General features: G+C 61.2%; 4 protein-coding genes across 4 annotated transcripts, besides 5 other annotated features; all 4 read left to right on the forward strand.

Moving 5' to 3' along the window:
* Positions 1 to 35: 35 nt before the first annotated feature.
* Positions 36 to 57: a microsatellite.
* Positions 58 to 170: 113 nt separating this feature from the next.
* Tco025E_02456 (SCY1 family protein kinase) lies at positions 171 to 2,360 on the forward strand (the record flags this gene model as incomplete). The annotated part of the gene is made up of 1 exon (XM_029369382.1): positions 171 to 2,360. The coding sequence occupies one exon, from the start codon at positions 171 to 173 to the stop codon at positions 2,358 to 2,360; it is 2,190 nt and encodes a 729-aa protein (XP_029230477.1).
* Positions 2,361 to 2,576: 216 nt separating this feature from the next.
* Positions 2,577 to 2,606: a microsatellite.
* Positions 2,607 to 2,778: 172 nt separating this feature from the next.
* Tco025E_02457 (uncharacterized protein) lies at positions 2,779 to 5,523 on the forward strand (the record flags this gene model as incomplete). Its single annotated transcript, XM_029369383.1, has 1 exon — positions 2,779 to 5,523. One exon carries the CDS (start codon positions 2,779 to 2,781, stop codon positions 5,521 to 5,523), a length of 2,745 nt encoding a protein of 914 aa, XP_029230478.1.
* A 45-nt stretch (positions 5,524 to 5,568) lies between these two features.
* Positions 5,569 to 5,598: a microsatellite.
* Positions 5,599 to 5,672: 74 nt separating this feature from the next.
* Positions 5,673 to 5,755: a microsatellite.
* A 202-nt stretch (positions 5,756 to 5,957) lies between these two features.
* Tco025E_02458 (uncharacterized protein) lies at positions 5,958 to 7,169 on the forward strand (the record flags this gene model as incomplete). Its single annotated transcript, XM_029369384.1, has 1 exon — positions 5,958 to 7,169. The coding sequence occupies one exon, from the start codon at positions 5,958 to 5,960 to the stop codon at positions 7,167 to 7,169; it is 1,212 nt and encodes a 403-aa protein (XP_029230479.1).
* A 462-nt stretch (positions 7,170 to 7,631) lies between these two features.
* Positions 7,632 to 7,685: a microsatellite.
* A 141-nt stretch (positions 7,686 to 7,826) lies between these two features.
* Positions 7,827 to 9,788, forward strand: Tco025E_02459 (putative ABC transporter; the record flags this gene model as incomplete). The annotated part of the gene is made up of 1 exon (XM_029369385.1): positions 7,827 to 9,788. The coding sequence occupies one exon, from the start codon at positions 7,827 to 7,829 to the stop codon at positions 9,786 to 9,788; it is 1,962 nt and encodes a 653-aa protein (XP_029230480.1).
* Positions 9,789 to 9,892: the final 104 nt, after the last annotated feature.

Consider the following 9,892-nt stretch of genomic DNA (forward strand, 5'->3'; position numbering starts at 1 on the left):
CAACGAAAGAACTAGGCCCAAAATAAAAAGGGGAGAAAAAACAAACAAACAAACAAAAGGCAGAAGGAAGGAGAGGGGACTTTTTACGTTGCAGGACACCGTTAGGATTGCCCACTCGACCCACCATTACACTTGGAGAATTATTGGCCGCCGTGCATACACGCCTCACAATGGCCTTTCTCTGGAAGGCGATCGGCCTCTCCGACTCCATACCGGGCTTCCCCTACACACCCAGCGGCGGCGGTGGCAGCACGACCGCCGTGACGCCCACCCTCACGTGGACAATGCGCCCTGGCGTGGGCAGCGAGGATGGGCGGGCGGTTACGATCTTCTCCATTAGTTTATTAAAGGCTGACAGCGGGGTGAAGGAGTTGGCGCGACACGCGATGCGGCGCGCGAAAAGCCTGCTGCTGCCTGGTCTCCTGCGCTGCTACGGGGCGGTGGAGCACCAAGAGACGGTGTACATTGCCACGGAACCGTGCGAGCCGCTGCGTGCGGTGCTGCTGCGCTCTTCAGCCGCACGGATTGACGAGGACGGCGACGAAGAGGAGGCGTTTTTGGAGGGTGTTGCGTTGGGCTTGAAGGCGGTTGGAACTGCCCTCACCGCAATGCATCGGAACAACTTTGTGCATGGCAACGTCTCCTCCGACTCGATCTTTGTTGTCGCAGGCGACGAGTGGCGCTTGTTTGGCCTCGAGCTGGTTAGTGTATTTAACGAACCCCATAGCATTTACCAACGCTACGGCATGCTGCTGCCGGAGGGGCGGCGGCCACCCGAAACTCTGCAAACAAGCTATGAAGCTAGCCTGCACATAAGCGACATCGACTCGTGGGGGTTGGCGTGCCTCATATACGAGGTGCTGGGCGGGGCCCATGGACGCACACGGAGCCTGCTAGAGGTGAACTGGAAGGCGAATGACATGCGTGGGTGCCGTAGTCTTCCGCGAACGCTGCAGAGTGGTTTTATTGGCCTCTGTGCTGCCAATCCAAAGATGCGCCACGACGTGGGACGCTTCTTAAATAGCAGTGAGTTCATCGTTGGAAGCGAATTTGTGCAGTGCATGCAGGCCCTGGATGAGTTGTCGCTGAAGGACACCGTGGAGCGGGAGCGATTCTTCGAGCACCTCACAGAGGTTGTCGACACGTTTCCCAAAAAGGCGTGTAGGTGCCTGGTGCTACCAAAGCTCAAGGCCTCGTTGAAGTTTGGTGCCCTTCCGGCCGTCGTCGAGCCTGTGCTTAAAATTGCCTCACAGATCACCGCAGCGGAGCACTACGCTGCATATGTGGCACCCATTATTCTCACTCTCTTTGCCTCTCAGGACAGGATGGTGCGCTATCGGCTGCTTCAGCGCGCCTCCGAGTACGCGTCGCGGCTGCCAGCGGCCATGGTGAGTGAGCAATTGTGGCCCTACTTTATGTCGGGGTTCAGCAGCCCCGTTCCAAGCATTCGTGAGCACAGCGTGCGGGCCTTGGTTGCTTTTGCCGACAACCTAAGTGAGAAGATCATGATCACTGAGGTTCCCAGGTTTATTTCGCAGCTGCAGCAGGACACCGAGGGGGCCATCCGCACGAATGCCACCATCAGTCTCTGCCTCATGGCGGAGAAGTTACCTGCCGAGAACCGCTCGCACATCCTCGTGAACGGGTTTGGCCGGATGCTCAAGGATCCTTTTGTGCCAAGTCGTCTTGGGGCCCTGCGCTCCTTTCATACGTGCCTGGTGCACCTAACACCGCAGCACATCGCGGAGCTGATGCTTCCCGGCGTGGGGCCCCGCGCCGTGGACGACGTCCGTGAGGTGCGACAGGCGGCGTTGGATGTGCTGCGTGAGGCGATTGGTCGCCTCGACGAATACAGCGCCCAGGCGCCTTCACAGGAGGCAAAGGCAGTTGCTGCCGCCGAGGCGACCGACGCGGCGGACGCCAATAAGAAACCGGCCTCCTCCTGGTGGGGGTGGGCGCGGGGCGCCGCCGCCACGGCCACAGCGGTCGGCGATGCAAAGGGTGAGCCTGTCTCAGAAGGCGGCGGCGGCGGCGGCGGCGGCGGCCCTGCGCTTGCGGGCGGGGGCTGGGACAACGGCGTCAGCAAAGTTCCTGCGACCCCTCCCTTAACAAGCAGCGCTGCGGCGACGAAGATCCCCACGACGCGGGCGCCTGTGACCGAGTCGGGGTTCAGCGATGATGACGCGTGGGGCACCAACGACGACGAGGTCTCTTTCCAGGCGCCGCCGTCAGAGGACAGCAGCGTGACGGGGAAGTCCACCAGCCGGCATATCGACGTGCACGCTGTCAATGAGTTAGCGAGAGGTGGTCGGGCGATGAAGCTGCGCAAAAAGGGCCTTGGAGCCGCACGCCTCCAGTAGCAAACGGTCCTCTGGCTCTCTCGCAGCAGACGCGCTAAAAGGCAACGCGAAGGAAGGAAGCAGCGAAGAAAGACGCGAAGCAAGGCGGAGTGAGTACTGCACAAAGAGAGAAAAAAAAAAGAAACCAGCTACCTTGTTGTGTGCAACACTGCCCGTCATTATTTTTGCATCCAGAGGGGTGGAGGAGAGGGGACTTTGACTAATAATAGCACACACATATACATATATATATATATATATATATATGTTTTTCTTTTCTTGTTCTTCGTTTGTTCTGTTTATTTCCCATTCTGGGGCGGTAGTTGAGAAGTGGTTGGCAAGGCGCATACAAACACCCACGTTCGTAGACGGTTGGGGATAAGCGCGCATAGTTGGACATTCCTGCACCGTGCCTCTACGCAGCACCGCAGGGGCAACCATGCTGCAGTTGACTTTGGTGGGGGAGACGGAGGGCGCCTTTCGTGGCTCGCTTGGAGCCTTCGCCGACGCACTGGCTCGCGATGCCGAGGCGTTGGTGAGCGGCTGCGGGGAACTCGTCAAGATGGAGGCGGAGGCGAGTGCAGTTACGCAGCGACAAGAACCCTCCGAGCCGACAGCCGTCCCCGCAGCAGAAGAGTCAGCCTCGGCGTGGGATAAAATTTCCACCCCCAGCCCACCCCTCTACTTTGCGGCAGTGTCGAAACTAAACAGTCTTCTGCATTCAATGAAGCTTCACGCGACGGCTGGCGATGGGGAGGAGCGGGCGACGGCTGAGCGAGTGCTTCTTCTCCTGCGGGTTATTTGCCTCTATTGCTTCGCCACTGCGCGGCCGGCGACGGGGGGCCATGGCGAAGCCCCTTCGCAAGGGAGCAGCGGCCGCACGACGCCGATGACGCGCCTCGCACGCCGTCCAGGCGCCGCGGGCAACCGCCCCGTCCCAGAGAGCGAGACTCCAGGAGTGGAAACGCGCATGGCGGAGGAGACGTTTCGCGTTGCGGTAGACGCCGTGGTGCGGCTCTCCGTGTGCGGAGCAGCGCGAGTTGTTACGCGTGGCACCGTCTCCGTAGATAGCACTGCCAAGCCTGTCGAGCTTTGTGCGGAAGTGAATCTGGCGGCGTTGTGTCTCTTGACGGCGGCACTCGTGCGGTTTCGCAATGCGGAGTTTAACGCCACGCGTTACCTGCCGGCGCTATTTCCAGAGATCGATGCGAGGGACCCGAGTACCATTCACCCTCTCCTTACCCCGCTGCTCTGGGGCCCTGAGGAGCGTCTCCGCGCCGCTGCCGCCGCTCTTGTCGCTGCGCTGCTACGCAAGTTACAGCCCAACTTTAAATACGCAGAGGAGCCACAGCGGAAGCGGCAGTCATTCTCGTCGCTGGCCTCTCAGGGTGGTCGGACGCTCGCATCTCTGCACGACGTACTTCTCTATTCCCTACAGCTGTCGAGTGGGCCCCCCGCGCTGCGGAAGACCTCTGCTGCGGCAGCCGCCGCCTCGCACTTCTCCACGGGTCTCGTGTTTTCCACCTTTGCGGTGCTTGTGGCAACGACCCCGTACCGCCGCTGTCCGCACTCCTTTGAGGTGGTACAGCAGACTCTCGAACTGCCACTGCTGCGGGATGCTCTTTTAGATGCCTCCTGCGAGGAATTTGCGTCGGCGACGACGTTTCTCAGCTCCGTCTTCAAGGCGGACTCCCTCGCCAGCGTGGTGCGGGCGTACCTTGCCGCTGAGGGGGGTGACGTCGGCGCCACAAGCACGGGGCCCAGGCATCCTCCGCCGGACCGGCGCGCCGGCAGAGGGGCACTGCTGCTTGAGGTGCTGCTAACGCATGCGGCGCGTCGTGTGGGGGTTTGGCGGTGCGTGGTGCAACTCTCCCGTATGCATCCATGGATTGTGGGGACGCACTTCGCAATTCTGATGGATGCGGCCCGCGCCGTCCTCCGTGCCGCGCCAAAAAATATGGAGGAAGCCGCAGCAGCAGAAAAGACCGGCAACGTCGCTGTGGGCAATACGTTGGGGGAATGTCTGCGGGCCTGGTTGCATTTCATGGGGTATGTATGGCATTCCTTCGACGGCCACTCCGCGGATCCGGCACTTGGGCAGGATTACGAGGCCCATCGTGCAACACCGCAGCAGAAGGAGCGGATCCTGACAGAACTCGTCCTGCCCGTACTTCGGATGACGCCTAGCGGGCCTCGATACACCGAGGCTTGGCGAACGGCGCTGCGATGCGTGGCGCAGTTGGGTAACGAATTTTTCTCCGCCATGCCCGCAACCCTGCGTGAGGGGATTGTTGCCCAGGTAATCAGTAGCACAACCGCACACGAGGGTAGTGTGCGGTCTGAGGCATTCACGACAATTGGTGTATGGGCGTGGCAGTACAGTACGTTTGAGAACTGGCTTACTGGCTTTGTCGAGCGTGCCGCAAGTGCAATGTGCGGCGATGCAGAGCCCGAGGTGCGTTCCAAGGCGGCCTTTGCCATCTCCAACATCACCTCCCGTCTGGGGGAGGAGACTGACCTCAGCCCGCTGCGGCAGTCGCCGTACCACATGCAGCTGCTCTGCGACGTCGCCATGTACGCCACGCAGGCGCGCGAGGACGCCGCAGTTGTCGGCCATGGCATCCGTATGATGAGCCACCTGTTGCACAGCCTCAGCTTTGAGGAACTCATCGCCGAGCTGTCGGAGGAGCAGGAGTGTGTGGCGGAGGGTTACCTTAACGCCCTACTCCGGTTTTTGCTGCCGTCGAACCGTGATGCGAAGCTGCGTTGGAACGCCGCGTGCGCCCTTGGGCTTGGTCTTTCGCGGGAGGTGGTGTTTGAGGCGGAGCCACCGGCGGCGACGCGGGCCGTGGAGCGGCTGTGCGTCATTGTCTGCCACGATCGCATCTTCAAGGTGCGCACGCAGGCGGCAGTGGCGCTTGCGAAGGTGCCGATGACGTGCCTTTCGTCAGGGCGCTACACCGTGGAGGACCTCGCCCCAAAGGTGACGCGGGCCCTTTGCGAGGCCCTGCAGGCGTCCGGTGGCTCCACCGAGAACTTTGCGCAGTACAAGGAGCAGGACGCGCTCTGTGCGGCGCTGCGGCAGGCGCTGGGGGTGATGATCACCAGCGCCTCCCCGAGTGCCATGCTGCAGCGCGTCTTTGGCGAGTACCGCGTGATGTTGGAGGCGGAAGGACTCCTGTAGCCCATGCATCCCCCGACTGCCTGCCCCCAAACCCTCAGTCTTTTCCCGCTGCCGCCGCCGCCGCCGCCGCCGCCGTTTTCCACTCCAGCTCTGGAGATCCCTCCACTTGGCAAAGACGCTCATCGTATTGTTGAAGGCATTGTCTATTATTTGTTTTTGTTTTCGGTTGTTGTCGCCGTCTTAAGTTTTTTTTTTTTGTCTTCTCCCGTTTTTTTTTATCTTTTTTGGTTTTATGCGTCTCTCCCCTTATGTATGTGTGTTAAATCTTTCTCTATACATATCTTTCTTTCCGTCTTTGTGCCTCGGCGTTGACGCATGAAATCGGCGGTGTCGCCCGGTGTCGTCTGTTTCTTGCCTTGCCTCTCCGCGAAGAGGGAGCCGCAGCCGCGCGATCGATAGGCGTCCCTTTTACTCCTGACGTATTCTTCCGCGGGATGCAGGCGTTGCACCGCGCGGGTGACGGGCAGCCGCTGCCTCTCACGCCGGTGGACGCCATTCGCGTTCAGCGGGAGCTCAAGCGCCGTGGCGGGGGGACTGTGGCCGCCGAGCGGCATGGCCGCATGTTCGCCTCGCAGTACGCCTCGCCGCTGCAGATGCTGCGATGGTCCACCGCAGTTCGCGGCCCACCGGCCTCACGTTGTGGGGCGGAGGAGCAATGGCGGCAGTCAAACACAACTTCCTCTCACTCCTTGCTGAGCGTCCCCTACTACCGTGCGGAGCCCTGTGCTTGCAGGCAGAAGCGGCGAGGTGTGGCATCGCTGCTGCTTGCAGAGGGGGCAAAACCCCCGCCGTTTCCAAGCAATGCAGCGAGGCTTGAAAACGACGTGGCCCTGGGCCTGGCCGCGTCCCTGTGGCACAGCGGCAACGTGGTCGGCCAGTGCAACGACCGCCTTGCCCACCTGCTAGTGCTCTCCTCCACCGTGGTGCAGTGGGCGCGGAGCGCGGCACAGAGTGGTGCGGAGCCGCACGTGCCGTTGGAGTTGCGGGAGGCGCTGATGGCTGTTATCGAGCACCTCGTCCGCCTGGAGTGCGTCGTCGCGAGGGCGATGCTGCTGACGTCCGAGGAGGAGAAGAAGGAGAAGCCGCTTCGGCGGCAGGAGTTGTCGGAGAACCACTTCTCTAGGCCGACGGGCGCCACGCGGATGTCACCGGGGGCGCTTGCGGTTGCCGTGAAGGGCGCCGCACGGGTTCTCAAAGGGCTCGTCGAGCCCGCTACGCTGGCGACGGCAGCCGTCGCCCCGACCTGGCAGTACTCCCTCGTCCGCACGGCGGCGGATGTGCCGAACCGGTACGACATCCTTGACGCGGTGGCGGAGGTGCTGCGACCGTGTCGCCGCCTCACGGTGCGCCGCACCTTCTGCGCCGTCGCACGGCACCTGGCGCTGGAGGTGATGCAGGAGGCGGGCGAGGGAAAATTCGGCACACGCGGCGGGGCGGCCGCACTTCGTATTTTGCAGCACATCAATACAAGGCCGGGGTGTCTCACCACGGAGGAGCGCGTGGCTGGCCAGCGCCTCCTCGCCTTACTTGAGCGGAAGGAGCGCAGGCTGGCGGCGCTGTTGCCGCCGGATGTCTCGGATGAAGCCACACTGCCGACGCGGGAACTCATGCAGGAGGTGCGGCTCTTCTGCGCAGCTCCTGCATGAGCGCGGGGTGAATGCCGGCGCCCTGCCGCAGGTGTGTGTGTGTGTCTGCATTTCCACTGCCTCTTCATCACAACAAGTGGCGCCTCACTTCACACAAATGTATGCGTGTGTCTTCTTTACTTTTTTTTTTGCGTGTGTACTCCACACTGAAGGCGCCACCCTCCGTTCGCCTCATTGTATGCATATGATTCTGTTCAATTATTTTATTTGGCTTCACCGGAGTGTGTGCGTGTGTGTTTTTTTTTGTGTTTCCGATTTAAAATTTCAGTTGGTGGTTTATGTGCGGAGTTTTTTTTTCTTTCTTTCTTCGGGGGTTCCCGTGGGGCGTCAGGGGAAACCCTCGTGTCTGCTGCGCCCAGCTTCTCCCTCACGCTCGTTTGCATCGCGACATCGCCTGTGTGTGGGTGTGTGTAATGGGTATGCAGGCTTCCGGTGGGATTGCCCCTCCTGGATGAATTTCTTTGTTGCTGTTGCTGTTGCTGTTTTGTTTATGTTTTTGCTTTCTCTCTTACTGTTCTCTTTTTCAACCCCTGCTACCTCGCCGGCCTTCCCTGCAACTGCGCTGTGCCCCCGCACGCACGTCGGCAGTGCGCGGTCGCGTAGCGAAGTTGCGTATACACTCACCTGCGGGCAACGTTGGGGCGACGGCGTGCGGGGATGACCGCCCCGCTTGACTCCGACTCCAACGCTTCCGCGCCGGCGTACGCCGCGTCGTCGCTGACGCTGGGGTTCGACAACGTGACGGTGCGGCGGGACAAGCAGGTCGTCATCAACAACGCCTCGGGCATCATCCACGGCGGCCGGGTGACGGCGATTGTCAGCTGCAGCGGGACGCCGGGCGACTCCTTCCTGCTTGGCGCCCTGGCGGGGCGCGGGGAGTGCGCGGGGGGCGCCATCATGATGAACGGCCTCCCGATGGATGCCCCGGCGTACCTCCACCACGCCGCCCTCATCGACGAGGAGTTCACCGCACTTGAGGAGCTCACCGTGCGTGAGAGCATTGAGTACGCCGCCTCCATGCGCGTCGCCGCGAGCGCCTTCACGGTGCAGGAAATTATCGAGACGTTAATGCTTGAGGGCGCCGCAGACGCCGTGGTGCGGACGTGCTCCCTGTACGTGCGCCGCCGTGTCTCGTTGGGGCGAGAGTTGCTGCTGAACCCACGGGTGCTCTGCTTCGACCAGCTGTTGGAGGGCCTGCGAACCCACGAGGCGCAGGAGTTTATGCGGCTACTTCGACGCATTGCGGTCCCCGCGTCGGCGGCTTCCTCCCCGAACCACTCGCTGCCGTTAACTTCGCCCCTCCCGCGCTTGTCGCCTCCGCGCAACCCTGCCGTTGCCTCCGCTGAGGCCTTGCAGGCCCCCCCAGCCGCCGCGGCGGCGGCCCCCGCGATGGAGGAATCTGCCTCCTCGTCGCGGCACAGTGTGGCGGTGGAGCTGCAGCGGGGGCGGGAGCGCATCGTGTTGGTCGCCATGTCGCAGCCACGTTGGGCGATACTCAAGTTTGTCGATGATGTGATTCTCCTCGAGCGCGAAAAGTGCGTGTTTTGCGGACCACTCACGGAGCTTTTCGCCGCAATTCGCGTCGACCCAGCCTCAGCCGTCGTGGAGAATGCGATTAGCTCCTTGTACCGGCTGGCGTCTGGCTCGGAGTCGTCGCTTTCCGACACCTTTGCCCACTCTGGCAACGCGGAACGTGTGCAGCGGAGCGTCATGCTTTTTTTCCACAGTTGTGCCTCGGGGCGAGAGATGCTTGCGGGGCGCCCGTACTCCAGCCCTGGCGCCCATGTGCGGTTGTTTTGCATGTTTAAGTACGACTTGCTGCAGGTGCGGCACAACCTTTACCTGGGCGGCCCCATCTTCCTCCTGCTTGTTGTGCTGGTGGTGGTGTTGGCGGCGGTGTACAACAGCCAAGAGGGACAAAGCGGGATGCAGAATCGCATTGGCATCATCTTCTTCCTCGTGAGCTCCACTTTTCTGTATAGCATTCTCGCCCTGGATTCACAGCGACGCGAGTACAGCCGTTTTTTGCGGCACCGGGCGCATGGCTACTATGGAGTTTGCACCTACTTGACCTATGCCGTCCTGTACTGCGTCTTGGAACGAATTTTCTTCCTCTCTGTGCTGACCTTTGCCGGCTTCTGCGTCTCCAACGTGGGGGAGAAGTGGAACTACTACCGCCTCATCATGGAGCTTGTGCTCATCATTGGGGTCATGTCCATCTGCAGCCACTTTGTTGTGTTTTTCTTCTGCACCGTGATATGGACGCGGCGAGTTGCCATTTTTGTCCTCTTTGCCGTGTACACGCTGAACCTGCTCCTCGCGGGCATCATTCTGAACCTCACGACACTGCCGAAGGCCTTCCAATTTATATCCAACGTCTCACTCATTCGACTGGCGTATGAGTCGTCCATTCTTTCGCAATTCCTGGGCCGCGACTTTGGCTGCGGCCAAACAAATGAGACTATGTGCTACACCGGCCCAGAGTATGCGGCGTTTTTGGGGTTCAAAGAGTCCCGCATGTGGGTAAATGTCGGCATCCTTGCCGGCATCTCTGCGCTGCTCATAATGGGATGCCTCTGCGCGATGCTGTGGCACCGTCCGCCGCGCGATCGTTGCTAAGCCACGCATTGGAAGAAGTCGCAACTGCGGGGACGAAGGCCCACGGAGGGCGGGGCGGGGGGGGGGGATCGTTTCCGACCAACATTTACGTCGCGCGTGCGCAT

Source organism: Trypanosoma conorhini, assembly GCF_003719485.1.
Source record: "Trypanosoma conorhini strain 025E chromosome Unknown Tco_14.4_contig_00096, whole genome shotgun sequence".
Lineage (NCBI taxonomy): Eukaryota > Euglenozoa > Kinetoplastea > Trypanosomatida > Trypanosomatidae > Trypanosoma > Trypanosoma conorhini.